The 21212-nt window shown below is 39.6% G+C and overlaps 1 protein-coding gene across 1 annotated transcript; it reads right to left on the bottom strand.

Moving 5' to 3' along the window:
- Positions 1-4847: 4847 nt before the first annotated feature.
- Positions 4848-20682, bottom strand: cdc42se1 (CDC42 small effector 1). Its single transcript, XM_074686627.1, has 5 exons — positions 20556-20682; positions 12476-12827; positions 7104-7208; positions 5937-6008; positions 4848-5813 (listed from the first exon to the last, which is right to left on the bottom strand). Exons 2-4 carry the CDS (start codon positions 12623-12625, stop codon positions 5940-5942), a joined length of 324 nt encoding a protein of 107 aa, XP_074542728.1. The 5' UTR covers positions 12626-12827; positions 20556-20682; the 3' UTR covers positions 4848-5813; positions 5937-5939.
- Between the last annotated feature and the right edge of the window lie 530 nt (positions 20683-21212).

The following is a 21212-nucleotide window of genomic DNA, read 5'->3' as shown; positions in this document are numbered from 1 at the left end:
ACTGTCAATGTCATCATTTCATCAGTCCCATGAAGACCTCATTAAATCTCATACTAGGTTTTTATGGCTTTAGCAGCTACTATTAGCTTATGCTAAGCTAGGCTACTTACACTCCAAATCTAGCCTTGCCCTTAACAAACCAACATTAAAATGAAATTGTATTGTACTTTTTATCTGATAGTTTTGATGATTGTTGACGTTTCAAGCAAAGCTTGACCCACTAGGTGCCGCAGTTCCTCCAATGTCCACTCGAGGCTGTGTCCCAAAGTGCATCCATCCCCACTGAAGCCCATGTTACAGAGACAAGAGAGCTTCCTCTGGTGTATGATTGAGGTTTCAGACACAGCCACATGTTTCCAGAGATTCCTCCGACTCAGCAGATTTCAGCTCCACTCAGCCCCCATTGAGTCATCCTGTTAGCATGTTAGCAGTGACGTTAGCAGTGACGTTAGCAGTGACGTTAGCATGCTGCCATGTGAGGAAACCAACGGTCCCTCTGCAGCCATTGACTCATGATCTGTGTGGCTATTGTTTATACAACTTTTTTACATGAAAACACACACACACACACACACACACACACACACACACACACACACACACACACACACACACACACACACACACACACACAGAGTGTGTCAGACAGATTCTAAACTCCAACAAGTCGTCAAAGACTGAAACCAAACTTCAAAACTATAAACTTATTTTCCAGGATCAGATTACATTGTGAGATCAGCTGAATCTGATTTCAATTACACACACACACACACGCACACACATACACACACACACACACACACACACACACACACACACACACACACACACACACACACACACACACACACACACACACACTTAGACGCCAGTATGTTACCCACACTTGGTTTACAACAAGCCAGCAGTAACCACATCTTTATTTCTTCTACTCGTGTTGTTTCCTCCTCCGCAGAGCTGGACTGAGTTCCTAGAGTGACACACACACACACACACAGTCACACACACACACACACACACACACACACACACAGCTTAAGCATCATTATTACAGCTCTGTGGTCTTGGTACAGCTGCTTGTAATAAAACAAGATGTCGCAGAAGCCAAAATGAAGCAGTAGAGAGTGAACATGTGCGTGGGGTCATACGTGTAAATACAGCCGTGCTGCGTTCACTGACATGCTCAGAAGATCTAAAAAATGAAACACTTGTGAGACCGTCAGATGGAGAAACAGCAGATTTATTCATGAGACTCAGTTACGTAACGAGGAATAAAGTCAACCTGTGAGTGTGTTTGTTTCTGAGGAGGAGGAAGACGTTACATAACGACAGACACAAGACAAATATTACTGAATACAAAAATAATCACACAATCGACTCTCAAACACGGGATATCATTCAGCACAATCTGCCCGGTGGAGTTTCAAAACATCCCACATGTTCTGTCAGCCTAATGCTTTTCTTTCAACAAGATTATGGAGGAGATTTGGAGGACCTTGCTTGAGCCGGATCCTGACACAAAATTTTAAACCTCAGAATGACAAAACCTGAAGTCCAGTAAACTGGAATGTGCACAAAACTTCATTTATTTTTGTAATTGAGGTTGTATCTTGTTCTGATACATTTTGATCTTGTCAGTGTAATATCTTGTCTACACATTTGTGAGTAATCATGTTGGCAATGAAGATGTATCTTGCTTACACAAGCACAAACTTTTCCTCTTGAGTTTCTTGTCACCACAAATAAGGAAACTTAGTAAACCTGTAATCTTTTTTGTAGATATTATGTCCGACCAGTCAGATATTGTAGTATCTTGTTTTCTACAATGTTCATCTTGACAAATATATTTCCTTAATCATTCAGGTTATAATCTTGATCCAAGTGGCGTCAAGACTTTCTATCCTGGTTGTACAAGTTTTCATATTGACACTTTGAGTTGTAATCTTGATCCTATAAACTGTTATCTTGATCTGGATTTATTATGTTGATCTTGACCCAAACACTTAAGTTTTTCATTGACCATGAAGTCAAAATTGAAATCCTACAAATGATCTTGATTGGAATAATTAAATCTGAACTCTGCATGTAATTTGATCTGATAATGATATCTTGTTCTTGATTGAAAAGTAATGATCTTGATCTTAGTTTGGATCTTGATCAAATATGTTATTTTGATCATAATGGTTATCTCAATCTGTTAGTCACTATCTTGACTTTGTGCTGATTTAAAAGTTTTAATTTTGACCTAAGACATGTTTTATCTTGATCCCAAAAAATATCTTGATCTTATCAGATACACTTTTTCTGGTCAAGACAACACTATGATCCATACGTTATTTTTGATTCAATAAATTGTTATCTTGATAATACACCTTATTTTAACTATGCATTTCTCCTGAGGTATCTTGTTTCCCTAAGATCTTGTTTTCAATCGACAAGCTTTGTTCTTATTTATTCAAGATATTTCTGTAATCATATACGTTTTTATCTTATTTTGTTCTTTTTATCTAGTATAAAAGTTATCACTGCAATTCCGTTAATTTTAATGTTCATCATACTAATTGGTATCTTGATCTGTTCAGGTATCATCTTGGTTATTTCTTTATCTCAAGAAATTTAAGGTTGATCTGACAAGGTTTTTTTTTCTTTTTAATCTTGTTCACAGTAGTTGTTGCCTCAAACATTACATTCATATCCTATCGTATCTAGTTTATGTACAATTTACTAACAAGATCACATCTGATTTGCAAGATACTGTTGTATTTTGAGATAATAACTATCAAGAGCATCTCACTGTGGAAAAAATCTGACTTCAATGGCCGTGTTCACACTTAATTGAAAAGTGTTGTTGTTTTCTTCTTCCTGTTACCTTTCTCATCTGTTAGCCTTAGCTTAGCATTAGCCATCCTTAAAGTAAGTGAGGCTGGATGCAGGATGTTGCTCAGATCTGGTGCGTTGGCAGATTGTCATTGAAACTGCTGGGTGTTATCTTAATTGATAGGTTAGTAGTAGTTTTATCAAAGCAGCGCCTAGTGGACACTAGAGGAACTGCAGTTAAAATACATCGACCTGGACATTGACAGGAAATGTAGGATGAGTTTTTGCAGAATATTAAATAAATTCTTGTAGTTTATTCTATTAACTTCTTCCATCAGAGGCTCAAAAGTCATAAAAATGTTTGAAGGTCAATTCTCTCGATGATGCAGTCATACAATACTAAATATCCAACACACGTTTAAAGAGAGATGTACAACAACAACACAGACAGATCAATAAATCAACATTTTTGACAAACAGCAAACTGTATCAACATGTTTTCATGATGAGAAGCTGAAACTCCTGAAACATCAAAGAGAAAGTGCTCTCCAGTGTCGGTAGACTGTAAACTGGGAGAGGTGAGATCTCAAGTCTGATTAAAATCTTGATCTGTCGCCACCTGTGGTCATTGGTGGTAACTACAGCTGTGTTTTCATAACTCTCATTTGGCTTCAAATGATTCATTCATTAACCACTAGGGGCAGCTTAGAGCTTAAACAGGTGGTGTGTGTGTTCACAATGCAGCCAAACAAACCAAGCATCATGTGTTTTCTGTTTTTACCTCCCGGTTAGAGTCTGTTTACATCTTTAACTCATCAGCTGATCAAAGTGCGCTGACTCACCGTCACATGGCGTCAGATCAGAGTTTCATTAGCTGTGGTGGTCTGAAAAGGTCAAACAGTTCCTCATCACACTCTCCCACGTCAGGGTTACCGTAAGAGGGAGTGAAAACAGAGAATCTATTACAGCAGGGGGGAAGTTTGGAATCTCCCACGCTCTGAACGGTTCATTGAACACACCGTGGTGTCCTGAAGAAACCACGGTGAGCAGCAGAGGCTCAGATTTTCCATGTTGGCCACGAGGAAAGGGAAACTCAGGGGTTTCCTACACATGATGTCATTTATTTAAAACCATATTTCCTTTCCCTTTAAAATAAAAATGTTATTTCTAATTTTCTCTCTGAGCTAAAATATTGTATGGTCAGCGGTTTTATATTTCTGGTGGTTTTATATTTTTGTCTTTTTACTATCAGCCTTGGTAAAAGTTGCAGATGCAACAATACAAATGTACATGGATGCGGAGGAGTAAATTAAATATCTTCAAATTAAATGTTTTAAGGCAAAAAAAAATTAATAATAATTAACTTACAGTTGGCAAATTGTACAGGTTTGTGCTTTGACTTTAAAAGTCTAAACTTTTTGGTACATTTCGTTTTTTTAAATTTTTTTATTGAGGAATTTGAAATAATAACTTTACATCTTTACAACAGTGGGTGTTGGTGCTCATGGGAAACGTAGTCTTCTTCCTGTTAAAACACTACCAATTTCAGCCACGGGTCTTCCTGTAATCAAAACAAACTAATAGTCCTCACAGAGCCTTTAAAAGTATTTTCTTTCTCCGCGGTAAGTTTTACACCCAAACCAAAAACCAGAACTGGAGACATCTCGGATGAGGTCTGAATTCAGTTCATTAAAATGTTTCATGAAAGGGATCACACATGTAGAAAAACAGTCACATCAGAAAAATAATCACTCATAAAATTACAAAAAAAAAAGGAAAAAACAGCAGAAATATAAAATAACGTGTGCTCAAAAATGTTCAGATACTCAGAATTTAATGCAAACACTCCATGCACTCACTGGATACGTTGATAATAGGAAATCCGGATCAAGTCCTGTTAAAGAGTTCATTCAGTCTCTCTTCAGACCAAAACACATCAAGTTAAGACCCATTCAGGGCCCCGGAACCACAGGTTAGGAAGCTAGGTAATAAGAGAGGCAGGTGGGAGAGGAAATGAGGAACATTTCTGAAAAATAGGGGATTTTTTAAGAGAGGTTTTGTATCAAGCTCTTTCAGTGGAGGAGTATTTAAACCATGACATCACACACACTGAAACACACACCATCGCACACACACACTAAAACACACACTCTGGAGTTCAGGGGAGTTTCCCGTCTCCTAAAATAAGAGTCTTTAATCATTCAGAGCGAAGCATCCTGGGAATCAGAGTCCGATGATGTCATCACTGAGGTGTCCAGGGATTCGAAAGCATAAAAATACACAATGAGTAATTATAATAATCCACGGACAGCTGAACACAGCGAAGCATCCTGGGAAATGAAGTCCAAACATAGGAAGTAATCCACAGCAGCTGTTGGGGGATGTTTTCATCAAAAGGGGGTTTGGATGAAGAATGGTGGAGTTGTTTTACACACAGGGCCTCCTGGATTAAACGCTGCGCATGCTGGGATTTGTAGTTTTTGAGTTTTTAGACACCTAGAGCCACAATCTTTAGCAAACATTTCCAGTTATTTTGTTTACAGACATTCTGTCATAAAACATGTATCCTGAATGGTGAGGGATTCTGGGAAATGAAGTCCAGTGATGTCATCCGTCGTATTCTACGTCTGCCCTCTCATGGTGAAGGCAGGAAAAACACAAGGACATTTTTCAAATCTAATTAAATAATTTGTCCATGTTGAATTTAACTATCTGTTTTTACCCTGAAGTCAGAGGGATGCTGGGAGATGTAGTTCTTGTCATTAAGTAACCTGAGACGTGGAATAAGCTAGAAAACTTCCTCGGCTCGGCAGGGTGATGTTGTATCTTAGAGTCATGGTGAGTAGAAATGTCTTAAAAACACTGCGATGTAGCTGGTTGGGGTTCAGTTTGTTGCTCAAGGACACTTCAGCAGGGCAGCGAGGGTGAAATCCTCCGTTCAGCGGTGAAGAAGAGCCGGTTGAAGAACAGATGATCTACAACAGTTTCATTTTCTCCTGAAAAACAATCGACACATAAAAACAGCGAGTCAACAGCTGAGTCTTCTAGCGCCCCCTAGAGGACGTAGACGTCATTACAGCCTCCATTGAATGGTTGTTTGATGCTGTGTTTGTGTTTACCCGCTATAACAGGCTGTTCCTGCCGTTCATGCTCGGGCCTTTGGACCTCATCTGTTCCTGAACGGATCCCGACTAAGGACACACACGCACACACAGACACACACACTTGATTAATGGACTGTTTTCAAATGTGAAAGGTATTTTAAGAGACTGAAACAGAGTTGTGTTGAAAACTTATCACATCAGCACACTGTTTGGTTTCTTTTTTAAGTGTTTCTACTCACTGTTGTCAAATTTGGATTTTCAACATTAAAGCTCCTGCCAGAAAATTTAAATTGAGGTTTATTTTGGCGCCCCCTATGTACAAAGCAGTACATCTGGTCTGTAAATTTTTCCTGTAGAAGTGTAATTTTTTTTAAAAAGGCAGCAGCACTATCACTTCATCTGACGCCTACCCTGCAGCAGGGTTTAGGGGCTTCGCAGAAGCTTTAAAGTAAATTGTCTGACCAATGACTTATTGGGTCAATTGAAGAAATCAGCTTTATTTTCACTCTGTTTTATAACTAAATTGAATTTTACCACAGGAGCTTTAAGTTTGCATGTTCAGAAAAAAACACACACAGGAGCTTTAAGGTTATAATAGAAGTACTACTAGTACTACTAGTATTACTGGAGTTTTAAGTTTGAGGCTCCTACTAAAAACTCCCCATCAGAACTTTAAATTTTACCTCAAACTAAAACTCCTAGTAAAAGCCTTAAGTAATTCTTATCCTAACTCCTTAAAGGAGCTTTAAGCGCTTATGTTGGGAAAAAAAAACTCCTTAGTGGAGCTTTAATTTTAGGTCTTATATTGAGTGTTTCCTGTTCAAGTTTGGGATGTGCGTGTCAGTTAGAGCTGCAGCTGGGAGGGAGAGAGAAGTTAAAATAGAAGCAGAATGAAAAGGAAGCTCTGTGTGACACTTCCTCACACACACACACACACACACACTCTCACACTCACAGAGGATCTTTGATGAAGACGCAGCTGCTTCGTCTGCGTCTCTTCTGTCTCTGTGTTCCTATTCAACTAAATTTTTTATTGTTCCCATTATTTTAAACTGTTTTATTTATCTTAAACTCCAGGGGGAACTCTTTAAGTTTTTATTTTTTAATTATATGAATAGGATAAAAAAGTTCGGTGCAAATCCTAAAATATGAAATGTAAAAATGTGTTTTTGTGTTTCTTACCGGCTGCAGCCCGTCAGCCATCTCTCCAGAGCCAATGTGCGTAAGGTGGATGAAGTTTGTCGGCTCTCCGATCATGGAGCGATCAATCTTCCTCCTCTTCTTCTTCTACACACACACACACACACACACACAAACAGAGAGTTAACTTGTGGATGACATCAGTGTTTGTTGATCTTCGTGCCTGAACTCGTCCACATTCTCTCTGACTCTCCTCATCTTCATTTTCTGACACGTTCACACCCAGGATGACGATGATGATGAAGCAGAGGATGATGCTGACCCACAGACAGCTCACCTTAACAAAATAATCCTTTAACATCCAGCTTTACAAGTACATGTTTATAAATAATGTTGTTAAGTCTACGGAGGTCCAGGATTGCCAAAAATAAAATGACGTTGAAATGGTAAATAACAAATAAGTAAAGCTGAATGAATGTATTTAAAACTTGAACTAAACAGCTAAAAGCATGAATTAAATTCTTAAAATGAAACAGTAAGGACGAAAGGGGCAGTCCGAACATGTGAGAAGAATTTCGACTGAGTGAAACCTCCAGAATAATCCCACTGACACAGTTTGTTGATTCGTACTTTTCGTTGCGATATGATGACGAGTAACAGCATGTCATGGTTTCGGGGTTGGCAGAAGTTGCAGTACTAGAACAACCAGCGCCAGGAGCAGTTTTAGTTTATTTAGCTGCTTTTAATCTGGAAAATATCCTGACTTAGTGAAGCGCTGTGCCGACAAGGCGTTCAGGCTCCAACACGCCCTGAAAAAACATGAAGTCATGATGAGATGCAGAGAGGTTTGGCCTTCTGTGCTGCATTCAGGGACATTTAGAGTTCTGGTAAACAGCCACCAAACGGCTCATTAAAATCCTGTTTGAGTCCAGTTAAGCCTGCCCAGAGGAAACAGATCCAGAAAACATCTGAGCGGCATTCAGAACCGTTAGGATCTGGATTAAGAGGATTATGTTTCTCTGAGTTATTATGCAATCTCAGCGGGACGAGGACGTGGAGGAGAAGGAGGAGGGAGGGAGGCGCTGTCAGGATGAAGAGTTTGAGGCTGTTAGATCAAGAAGTTCAGAGCGCAGATGTTCCTGGAAAGAAAAACTCCGAGTTCAGGAGTGAAACTGTCCAGGATTTGAATAATTGACCACAGCTCTCCCGTTTTAGTCTTGAGAAAAGAAACTAAAGGTTAACAGGTCCGAAGACTGAGATGTTTGCTTTTCTGTTACCAGCCTAAAAAGTAACTGAGTTCAGATTAATGGGAGGTAAAATTCAGCCCTTCAAACATTAACTCAGCTCTGTTTCTAGTCCCAGATTTATTACTTTTGTGTATAAAAGCAGTTTAGGTATGTATGTGTGGTGAGTCTCAGTTTCACTGTAGATAATACACCACATACAGCTTAAATCTGGATTACCTCAGGAGTATGAGCCTGTCCAGTCTCAGTTTCACTGTGAAAAATAAGTTATACAGAGGCTCTGGCACACAATATCTGTCTATACACTAAGCAGTAAGTCTCAGTTTCACGGTGATAGTTAGTTTCATTGACAATACACTTTAGACTGTCTCCCTCTGCTGAGTCTCAGTTTCAATGTCAACAAAGTGCTCCACACAGGTTTCACTATGGATTTCATCAGGAGCACAAACATGACCAGTCTCAGTTTCACTGTGAGTGATGAGTTATGCAGTGGCTTAAAACTCTGGCACACAGTAGCTGTCTACACAATATGTGGTAAGTCTCAGTTTCACTGTGATAGTAAGGTACATTGACAATAAACTCTAGCCTGTCCCACTCTGCTGAGTCTCAGTTTCAATGTCAACAAAATGCTACACACAGGTTTTTACAATGGATTACATCAGGAGCATGAAAATTACCAGTCTCAGTTTCAGTGTGAAAAATAAGCTATGCAGAGACAAACCCTGACTTGTTGTACTCTGTTGTGTTTCAGTTTCAAAGTAAATAAAACGCCACGCACAGGCAAAACTTTGAATTCACTCGGGGGTGTAAATTGGTAAAGTCTTAGATTCACTGTAGATAACATGCCACACGAAGGCTTCACTCTGGATTATCCCAGGAGTATGAGCCTGTCCAGTCTCAGTTTCACTGTGAAAAATAATTTAAGCAGAGGCTTTAAACTCTGACATACAGTAGCTGTCTACACAGAATTTAGTAAGTCTCAGTTTCACTGTGATAGTAAGTTAAATTGACAATACACTCTAGGCTGTCTCACTCTGCTGAGTCTCAGTTTCAATGTCAACAAAATGCTACACACAGGTTTTTACTATGGATTACATCAGGAGCATGAAAATTACCAGTCTAAGTTTCACTGTGAATAAAAAGTTATGCAGAGACAAACCCTGACTTGTTGTACTCTGTTGTGTCTCAGTTTCACAGTAAAAAAAACGCCACACAGAGGCAAAACTTTGGATTCACTCAGGAGTGTAAACCAGTGAAGTCTCAGTTTCACTATAAAAAGTAATGTACACAGAGACTTCAGGCTAGCTAATGACATCCAGTCTCTGTTTCATTGTAAAGACACATATAGAGATTTCAGCCAAGCTTGTCTTACTCTGCTGAGTAATAAGTTGCAGGGAGGTTTCACTCTGGTCTACCACAGTAGCATAAAACTGAAAAGTCTCAGTTTCACAGTAAAGAGAGCGATGCATGGAGACCATGAATAATCTTTTCTTATTCTGCTGTCCCATTTTAACAGAGGGTTCACACGGGCTTAATACAGCAGAATAAACCTGCCCAGTCTCAGTTTCACTGTAAACAGTAAGTTCTATGGTGGCTCACCTCTGGTTTTCTTCGATGTTATGAATTCTTGCAAGTTTGCAGAATTATCATCATGATGCAGATTAGTAAAAAGTCAAAAAACTAGCTTTGTGAAGTCAGGCTCGAGTTCAATTTATACCCCAGAATATATAAACGAGGACTTAATGATATCGTGACCAAGTATTGGTGTTGTTTGCTGAGTATTTGCATCAACAACAAAGCATGACAGTGTTATTTTAAAGGTATGAAGTGAAATGAGTGTATATTAATGCAAATCTGACGACTGATTTGTTAATGACAAACAGGAAACTTTGATCAGCCCGATGTGTTGCGCAGAAATCTGATGAAATCAAAATCTGTGTTTTTCCACCACAGGTTGGTATCTTCATCTGAATACTTTCTGTCAAATACCACTGAATCACACACACACACACACACACGCACAAGCCCTGCCAGCTGATACTGAATCATCCTCCTCCTCCTACACAGTGAGAGCCATCGTTGTCATGGTAACAACAGCCAACTGTTGGGTATTTCTATGCAGGGTGAAAGGTCGTCGTTTCCCTTTCCACAACAAACCCATCCTCAGGCAATATTCAATATTTACGGCTTTACTCAAAGTTTTCAGGGGTGGTTAGGGTTTCTACGAAGCCTGGTAGAAGAGTTTCATCATCATCATCATCATCATCATCATCATCATCATCATCATCATTTTCACATCATTTTCACATCATTGGTCATTATGACTCAGACTACAAACAAAAACCAGAACACTTCTCAAAATAAAAACCAAACCCTGAATCAAGACCCTACATATTTATGTGACATCACTGACTTATCAGTGAGAGTGTTAGCCGACAGAAGCAGAGAATAATTAGTATTTCAGGTGAGAACTGTAGCGCAAATATTAAAGTTCATGTTGATGTTAAAGAGGAAACAGTCTGAAGAGTTTAACACGACTCCATAAATAAACTAAGTTTAACTTCCCTGTGTGTGTGTGTGTGTGTGTGTGTGTGTGTGTGTGTGTGTGTGTGTGTGTGTGTGTGTGTGTGTGTGTGTGTGTGTGTGTTAAAGGGCCACAATGGAACAAACAGACTATAAATACAGACAAAGGAAAAGGAGGAGGCGGGACTTCCTCTTCAGTCTGAACGTCCAACTGACTCTACATTTAAATATAAAGATGTGTGTGTGTGTGTGTGTGTGTGTGTGTGTGTGTGTGTGTGTGTGTGTGTGTGTGTGTGTGTGTGTGTGTGTGTGTTTCCAGCTGTCTGCAGATCACTAAGGAAGCATCTGAAATGGATTTAGCCTTACATCATGTTTGAATGAAGCTTAAACTTCACTTAAAGGGACATTTCACAATTTTTTTAACCAATGACTTAAGGAATCATTCAGGTTTAAAACACCTGGGTATTTTAGAGCTGAAGCCTACAACATAAGTCTTAACTTAAATTTTAACATGAACAGGAAAAATGGTCCCAGACGGACGGAGAATGTTATCTGCTCCACTGAAGTGAACACATCTGCTGAGATGTGCTGTTTGCTTAAAGATTTCAGACATTAAAACAATCTACGATAAATCAGAGTGAATCCTGCTTTGTTTTTGTCCCGGGTTACTCATTAGGAATGTGTTAATTGGAGCGCCCTCTGTGTACAACAATATCACTTTTAAGAAATAAAATGTGATGATTTACAGGAAGCTATTTCCAAACTAACGTTTGTTACGCTGAAAGAGGGCGTCAGCCTGCTGGAGGTCAAAGTTCAGGGTGAAAGAGGAAGAGGAAGTCCTGCCACCTGTTTCCTCTGGAGTAAAGTCAGACTGTTGACTCACATTCAGGGCGTCCGTCTTAAAGCTCACAACAAACACCTCCTGACTGAATATTTAATCTTCATGGCGACATTTTGCTTTTTTTGAGTCTTGGGAGTGTCCTCATTAGAAAAAAAAGGTATTTAATGACCTGGCCTGTTTAAAACAAGCAGAAAGAGTGTAGAATTATATTATAGAATGTAAAGCAGCTGTGAATTTGTGTGGAGTTTGGTGCCCCCTGTGGACATGATATATATAATCCGGTCTGATTTTACACAGCATTTCTTTGAAAAACAGGACAAAAGAAATCTGGATTAGCTCCCTTTTATAAGGGAGGGAAACTGTGTTTAAAAATGAAGAATTAGCTACTTGAACCCCTTATTAGCATCCTGTTAGCATCTCCTGTTAGCATACCTTATTAACAGGATACTATGGATGTCCAAACTGCAGAAATATAACAACAAGGTGATTCCCAGACCACTACTGAAGCATCTTTCATTCCAGGATCTCTGAAGGGTTTGCTGGATGTTTATTTTGGACCAACATCTGAGATCATGTGACCTCCAGGAAGTGAGCGTGACACTGAATCTAAAAACATGTGTATCATGTTTGTGTAATCAGATTTGACTGACTTATGACTCTGGAGGAGTGTGAGCTTAGGCGCTAACAGACACAAACAGTCGGCCATCCTGTTTTTGTTCATGTAGAAGTGAGATCTTCATGAGGACCTCTGGGATTATGGGGACCTCATATGTAAACATGAGTGTGTGAGTGTGTGTGTGTCTCACCGGAGGGGGTTTAGCCACCACACAGCAGCCCATCTTGTGCCAGAAGTCACTCATGCCGATGCTCCGCCTGTCCAGCACCCGGCTGTCACTCTCTGCTGCCGCCCTGCAGGCCGGGGAAGGAACTGCAGCCTGTGGGTAATCCTGGGGCATTCAGACAAAAACTGCAACACACGGAGGACCAAAAAGCCCCAAAAACAAACCCCACCGTGGACTGTAAAAAAAACTGTCTGGAGGACTCCAGGTGGGGTCCGATGAAAAAATGTTCTAAATTAAAACTAAATTTAGTCCACTGAGTGTCTCTGAAGCTGAAATCCAAAATGTGACGATGTGATGCTGCAGATTCAGGTTTAATCTGTGGAAACAAAAAAAAGTCCCAAAGTTTAGAACAGCTGTTTCTAAACATTTAGGTGTGTTAACTTTGATTTTGAAACATAAGTAGGAAGCTGTGTAAGTCTGAAGGATCGTTAACTGTCCCGTCTCCTGATGTTTGAAGTTGTACTAAGTCCTCACAAAGACAGAAAAACAAGAACACACACGCTCTCTGCGCTGCATGGGAACCAAACGTGAACGCAGAGAAGACATTAAGTATGACTAAACACTGGGTGTGGTCCAAAACACACACACACACACACACACACACACACACACACACACACACACACACACACACACACACACACACACACACACACACACACACACACACGGAGGCTGAGAGGCTTGTAAACTTTAAGAGTTTCTGGATGTTTTCAATGTTTCCAGATGTAAGAAGTTAAAAACAGGAACTTTGACAGTTGGACATGTTGATCTGACACGAAGACAGTTTGAGTTTTTACCACACCTGTACCTGTACCTGTAACGCCATTGACGTCTGACCTCTGGTGAGTCAGGAAAAAGTGACAAGACAGTCAAAATATTACTGCAATCGAACCACAAACAGCTGCAGGACAGACCCTGGTTTCACTTCCTCTCTTGTTAGAACTAGCCTCATAATCTTCGCATGACATCATCACCAGAGACCTGTTAGCACTAGCAGAGTAGGAAATTGGCATGACAACCTAACCTGGGACCTGTTAGCACTAGCCTCATTATGTTAGCATGATGTAACAAGCTGGAATGTGTTTGCAATAGTCAGATTCTAATAACAGCACAACCTAACCTGGAAACTCTTAGCACTAGCTCCATTCTGTTAGCATAACATCATGACTTTAGACTTGTTAGTTAGCCATAGTAAATCAGCATAATGACAAGACCTGGGACTTGTTAGCACTAGCCTCATTCTGATAGCATGACAACCTCACCTGAAACTTGTTAGCACTAGCGTCATTCTGTTATTATGATGTAACAAGCTGGGCCATTTTAGCTATGTTCTATTAGCATGACAGCATAATTTGGGCCTTTTATCACTAGCCCCAATCTGTTGGCATTTCTCAGTACCAGACAGCGCTAGTTTTTTTAAATTAAACTAGCATGACACCATTACTTGGAACCTTTTAGCTTTAGCTTCAGAATTCTATCTTAATATTATGGATAGACGTGTAATAACTTCCGTATATTAGCATAATATAGCATTCCTTGTCTGTGTTAGCCTTATATGGATGAAAGTATATTGTGAACTGTTATGTGTTAGCTTTAGCATCATTCTTTAAAAAAATATCATAAGCTAGGAAGCTGTAACATCAGTCAACTGATAGGCTAACTGCTAAATGCTAGCTAGCTGTTTATGCAGCGTCTCTTATAGTAGCTTTGTTTTTTGAAGTTTGAGTTCAAAGTTTACTAAAATAGGGTAAACAAAGGTAATGACCACTTGCGTTTTTTTTAGCTAAGCTTGGTTGCTAATGGAGCTGCTAACAAACAGCTGTCTCAGTGTACTGTATAGTGTAAGCTACATCATCATAAATCGCTGCTGTGGCTTTAAACCTGATCTCCTCAGTCTGAAGTGTTTTTCTTTCCAAACTTTTCCAGCCTCCACATTCTTTGTCAAACAGGGAAAGTCAAGGTCCGCCTCTTCACTGATAAGAGCTCAGTTTCCTGATTACATAAAGAGGTTTAACATCTATTTTCAGTCCGGGTCCTGCAGGAGGAAACTTCTGGAGTCCGTCCAGCTCATTTCAGCAGATGATAAAGAAAGAATGCGAGGAGGCCGCAGACTCAGAAACATGTAGCCTCATGCATTAAATCAGATCAGCAGAGACGAGAGGAATGTAAACCTCTACAGCCTGAGGGATTCACAGACACACACGGACTATTACACTGAAAGGACATCATGACTTCCTGTTTGTTCTGAATTAACAGTTTTCTATTCTTTACTTGGTTGAACTGGAGCTTTAAAGACAGTTTCCACACTGATCTGAGACAACACTAAAAAAGTGATCAATAAGCCCCTCCCTCTTTTGGGCCACGCCCACAACAACATGGCTCCTTGTCCTGGTACAAATCCAGACCATAATCCCTGAGGCAATATGACCCAATCAGCCAAACAGAAAATGTCACAAGACAAACAAGGAACAGACCAATCAGAGTTAACCGTTGTAACACAACCAATCATAACACAACAAACTATGTAACTAATAAAAACTGAAGTACAATTTTAATCATCAAAATCTGGATAAAGATCCACAAAACCCAGAATTTTAAATCAAACATGAGTAATAATGATTTTAATTTAAAAAAAAGATTCAGGCAAAGGATGTAAAAAAATCAGCTGGTGGCAACCAACCAATCACATAGCGGCTATAAACTGACCAATAATAACACAGCTTTAAACAAACAGACCTTTTTAAAAACTCTAATCAACCAATCAGAGCGCAGCTAAGCACAACTTAAGCTAAAATCCTACTAGACCAATCACAACTGCCAAAGTAAATGACCAATCAGGAACAAATACCAACTGACCAATCAGCAAACAGATACAAATCAACCAATCAGAGGATGGACTTCATGTGGTCCGCATGCATTGACTTTTGACCCCGACTCTCTTAAAGCCTCATGACCAAGTGTGTTAGTGTGTGTAGCTGTTTGTCTTTCACGTGCTGCTCTGTCTCGTCCAATCAGATCTCTCCGTCTGAACTTACCGCTTTGAGCGCCGTCTGTGAACTCCTCAGAGAGTTTCTCAATAACATACGAAACCTTCAGATAACACCCTGAACTGTCCTCTGTCCTCTCCACTTCCTGTTTTCACTTCCTGTTCAGCACGCGGCCGTTTGAGATTACTAAGGAGCCAGACACGAAATATTCTCTGTCTCTGTCACACATCACGCATCATCAGAAACACTTTCACTTCACTTCCGACCTTCTGCTTTTAAAATACCTCAAACAGTTTCTGTTTTTATTCATGATTCTGCAACAGAAAACTGTTTCCTACATGAACAGAGGATTTATCGTTGAAATTACTCAGTGTTTCTACTGGGGAAGGAAATTATCTAAAGCAAACTTTAATTTTGAGATGAATGTGGCGCCCCCTGTGGTCACAGATATACTGAGAGAAATGCAGTTCCATGTCTGTGAAAACTCCAGTACTTGAGGATGTGAGAGAAAATACTCATGTTATTTCCCCATAAAGTAAGCTAAGAGTGAGGTGATACAGAGAGTATGACAGACAGTGAAAGAGGGAGTCAGCAGCTCCACAAAGCTTCCTTTCATCCAGACGAGTGGAGGAAAAAACCAAGTGGCTGTTTAACGGTCGACTTAAACGTCCCCGCTTTTTGACATGACGATGGTCTCCATGTCAGACGGGGGAATAAAAATCACACCTGTGGATTTTTTAAAATCAAACTCTGACCAATCAGACTTCACTTTCACTGATCGGAGGGAAAAACTGATGAGAGAAAGAAAAAGTGATTCTCACAGAGTCAGAGTCTGAACGAACTGATGATCAGACTGAAACGCAGTGATTCAAAGTGTGACGGCTCATTAATCAGAGCTCAGCAATGAGTCACCTGAGTGTTTCCAGCTTTTGTTAGTCCCTGATCACTCGTCTTCACTTCCGAAACCTGTGGCTTAACAACACCAGCATCACAGAACCAGAACCAGGAACCTTTTAATAACTGTTGTTCCTGAGTTGTTGTCTTTGTTAATGCAAATCAGGCCGGTAACGCCTGGAGAAGCAAAGAAGGTAACTGCAGGGCCATATGACAGACAATGACCTCACCCCTAAAGTTCCTGGACCTCCAGAAGGTACCACTTACGAGTAGTAACTTTTCAGAGGGAGATTAAGTACCCAGGAACTAAATGTGACCCGAGTTCCTGCTTCCTAGTAAGGTTTCTGGTTGCTGGGGAGAGTTCCCTGCTGTTAAATAGGTGTTTGTGTGTGTGTGTGTGTGTGTGTGTGTGTGTGTGTGTGTGTGTGTGTGTGTGTGTGTGTGTGTGTGTGTGTGTGTGTGTGTGTGTGTGTGTGTGTGTGTGTGTTAAAGGCTGAAGGTTAAACTGACAATAACACACAGTGAGGTCAGAGTCCAGCAGCCACACGCAGCTCTGACTGACTCTATTTCCCTGTCTGGCTGAAGATCATGATGAAAGTGTGTGTGTGTGCAGTGTGTGTGTGTGTGTGTGATTCACACAACCTCAGCATGTTTACTTCTCCATGGAAACGCTCCAGACACAGGGCGCGTTGGTCTGAGTCAGAGAGAAAGTCCTGTAATCTCTGCAGAGGTTTCTCTGACGGATCAGATCAGAGCAGCGCTCAGGTGTATCTCACAGGTGAGAAGAGAAGACAACAATCTACAGCTGGACCAGAACTTCAACAACACAACACATACTCATACAAATCCAAGATCAAAGAATGAACAATCTAGAGTAGAAACCGGACATCCACAATAATCTGTCCAGAAAAAAAAAGATCCCGTAAGGACTGAACTGACATATGAAAAATGAAGGAAGCTCTAGAAACACAAAACAATCCAGAAATTAAAGATCGGTATCCATGTACACAAACAAAACACCAGAAGGAATCCAGAAAACTACTGGGGACTTTCAGGAAAGCAGAAGCTTTTCCAGATACAATCCAGACACTTTGTTGGCTCCAGAAACGACAACAAAAACCAAACACTATTTTTAAATAACCTACGAAAAACGTTTTAGTAACTCATCCATAACCAGACAGTCTCCAGAAAATCAACATGAGCTGTTTTTGAAAAGTCCAACTTTATGGAAACACGCTTTCCAGAAACTATGCTGTCCAAAAAAAACAAAAAAAAAACAAACCTACAATTCAAGAAAACAAAGATCCAACTACCAACTACTGAGAGGATGACAGTCTCCTGAAAATCACTACCTTCCAGGAAAAACCATGAAATAAACTTTCCAGGAACCACCCACACACTTTTGAAACTCTGAAATTAAATAAAATTTAAAACACGAAAGCTGTCAAGAACAAAATACGCAAAAATAAACAAAAAAATCCAAAAACTGCCCCAGAGATGGTCAAAATGAGACACAATCACAGGTCTTTCAGCAAACAATTCAGGAATGAATCTGACAGTAAGTACGGCTCAAACTGAGACACCTGAGAAAAATGAAGAACATCCAGAAAAAATCTGAAAGCACACCGCAAACAAGTCAAAAACTATCAAAAACTAAAACAAAACTATCCTGAGAAAAACCACAAAGAACCAACTTTAAAGGAATACTGTAAGGAACTTTCACTTTTAAATACAGAAACAGTTGAACAAAATCCAGAAAATAAACAGAAACTAAACTGAGAAATCAGGAACTGATCCAGAAACAAACGATAAGTTGCAAACAATCCTGGATTTTAACAGACAGAAAAGAATAATCCAGAATCAACATGAAATCTCCTGTAACAATCTAGATATCAACACAGATTTAAGTAAATAGTGGGATTAACGAGGAGCTAAAACAGCCGGACGTACCTGGTTTCAGAGCCAAACCAGCGAGGAGGAAGTGTGTGCTGTTAGACTTTAACCTGATTCCACATCTCTCTGTTAATGCAACACACACTCACACACACTGCCTCAGCTGTAAACAACAGTAACTAGTTTATCAGTCAGGAGGTCAAAGTCACAACTGGGTCAACATTTCTCTCTCTTAATGAGCTCCTCTGACGAGCTCAGAAATGTTGAAGAAGCTGTCGTGTTGCGTTCAGGAGCACAAACTGCTGAGACTAAATCCTGATCCTCTCTGGAGAAAGAAGTTTTCCTCTCAAAGTTTAGGTTCTTCAATTTGACTTTCCTGGAGTGCTTGAACACACCATGAAGGCCTGTTCTGTGCTGTGTGTGTGTGTGTGTGAGTCAGAGCATGTGTGTGTGTGTGACTCAGTAACATTCAGATGGTCTGAGAACAGAGCTGTGAGTGTTTCCTCTAAACTGACTCCAGACCTGTAATTTGGCTCCAGATCCAAACCGTCGCTCTGAAAACTCCATGTTTCACAAACCCTCTGACTCCATCACAGGCGGTGAAAACCAGGCAGCCAGGGGGCGCCGCGCTATTTTTAGATCACAGTTTCCTGAAACTTTTCTTTCTGACTACGGCCTGATGTTAAGCGATGTTCGGCTGAACCTTGTGACCTCTGACCTTTTAGCTCTACACTGGTGCTCTGCTGTGAGGATCAAGGAGAAGGGGGTTTGTTACATTCTTCTAGAGTTCTTCTAGAGGCCAGAAAATCTCATCCACAAGAACACCAAACAACTGCTACAAAGTAATAAAGGTAAACAAACAAAAAAGGAATAAATACTTTTATTCTCAGGATTTGGAGATTAAATTCCAACTTAAAAGAATTCTGACTTTCATCTCAGAATTAAAACTTTATAGAATTCTGATTTTCTAGAATTTTAACTTTGATTTTTAATTTTGAGAACATAAGTCAGAATGCTGAAAAGCTAGAATTTGTAAAAAAAAAAAAAAAAAAAAAATTGATTTTTTTTTTCTAACCTCCAAAAAAGAGCATTTTTAGTGGCTGGAATCTTTTTTCCATTTTACTATGCTACCAGTTTCCAGCGTCTTTTAGCCTTTGTGCTAATCTAAAACCAGAGGAACGTTAGAAATTAGCTCCTAATTAGCTTTCAACATACAAAATGATGTGTTAATTTTATCAAACATGGGCTACTTATTGATTCAGACTGAGGTTTGAAAAACAACTAATTTAGTTCATTATTTCGCAGGAAAAAAAGTTAATCTGTTAGCAGTCACCATTAGCAATTTGAGAATATTAGCTTAGCTCTGCTGTCCCTCCATTTATCATTGAAGCATACATGAAAAAAGCTTAACTCTATTTGTTGAACCCTCTAAAACTTCTATCATTTCTGTGATAGAAGTTTCTATCTGATTGTAGTCTGAAATGCTAAGCTAGGCTAATCACGCTCTTAATCTGGATTCCCGCTCAAGTTGCGCTGAGCTGTATAATCAGTGCAAAATAATCTGGTTTATTCAATCTTTTTTACAGGATTTCAAAGCGCTAAACTAACAGTTTCTATGTGCTTCCAGTCTTTATGCTAAGCTAAGCTAAGCCAATCATCAGCGAAAGTGAAAACAATATTAGGTAGAAGGTTTATTCTATTTATCTAATGATAAATATGTTATGCTAACGTTCAGGGTGTTCCACTCAAATCTGTGCCCATCAGATTCTGTGACCTGATCAGAAATATAAACCGTGGCTCATGTTAGTTCCTTAAACCAGACCTGGTCTCTGAATTCAGACAGAGGGAAACATGTTGAGGTGATTTTTTTCTAAAAATGTCGAAATCAGAACCAGGATACTGATTCTGACAGGTAGCAGAAACCACTGTAACACCGGTGTGACACCCTTATAACACACAGATTGATCATTTTTAAAAAATCTATAAATCAAACCCTTCCTGTATTTCTCTGTTCATTATTTAAAAATCTTGATCCAGCTGTAATCTTTTCTCTAACTGTCCAGAAGAGTGTGGACACTCCCTCTGCTCTCTGACATGAAGTCCCTGAACATGAATGTCTCACTCTGTCTGTTAATGAGTGACAGGGTGAGAGTGAGCCCACACCTTTAGATCAAACACTGCAGGAGGTGTGAGGGTAAATCAATCTTGTAGGTTAAAGTTTCAGCAGATTAAAACACAATAAGAAGAAAGAGAAGAAAGGGACTCACCAGAGACAGAAAGCAGCCGAGCGTCAGAGTGAAAAACTGCAGACTGAGACCATGAAGCGGCTCTGTCTCTCTCTCACTCTCTCTCTCTGAGGTGTGGCTCAGACCAGGAAATCCATCCTCCCTTTTTTTCTCTAAAGGACTTCATTTTTCCCTTTCTTCCTTCTCTTCCTGTTATTCTCAGTCAAACAGCTCCTCCTGTTGGCCGTTCAGGCTCACTACATCACAGTGACGTCATTCTCTCAGTTCCACTTTTCTCAAAAAAATCAAAACCTTCATAACCCTAATTTTTGACGTTTGTCCACCTTAAAATCTGATTGGCCAGCCCAAAATTAAAAAAACAAACAAACAAACAAACAAAAAAACCCAGTTATGATGATGTTTCCACTCTGTTGTCTTACTTATGAAGTTTCATATTTACACAGACATTCAAAGTCACATTGAAGGAATGCAAAAATGATATGACACTATCAGATGATATATGAAGCAAATATGAAGCAGTTTAATTAAAAGACGACACAATAAGATATGATTACAAGATTTAAGTAGATTGGTGCAAGTAAAACCTACTCTAGAGGAAATCTGTAATCTGCCTGTTTTCCGATATATACTTTTTAAAATATATTGAAAATATTTTCATTAAATATGTGCACTCCGTTC

Source organism: Halichoeres trimaculatus, unplaced genomic scaffold (assembly GCF_033239565.1).
Source record: "Halichoeres trimaculatus isolate MK-OKI-2021-1 unplaced genomic scaffold, fHalTri1.1 fHalTri1_scaffold_14, whole genome shotgun sequence".
Taxonomy (NCBI): Eukaryota; Metazoa; Chordata; class Actinopteri; order Labriformes; family Labridae; genus Halichoeres; species Halichoeres trimaculatus.
Note: the sequence above shows the minus strand (reverse complement) of the source record. Positions and strands in the feature narration are given on the sequence as shown.

Excerpts from the sequence above, each read along its gene's own strand:
- cdc42se1 (XM_074686627.1), bottom strand. The coding sequence starts at position 12,625 with ATGCCCCAGGATTACCCACAGGCTGCAGTTCCTTCCCCGGCCTGCAGG. Across the intron at positions 7,209-12,475 it reads TGGTGGCTAAACCCCCTCCG|AAGAAGAAGAGGAGGAAGAT; the intron begins GTGAGACACACA and ends GTGTGTGTGTAG. Across the intron at positions 6,009-7,103 it reads TGGCTGACGGGCTGCAGCCG|TCGGGATCCGTTCAGGAACA; the intron begins GTAAGAAACACA and ends GTGTGTCCTTAG.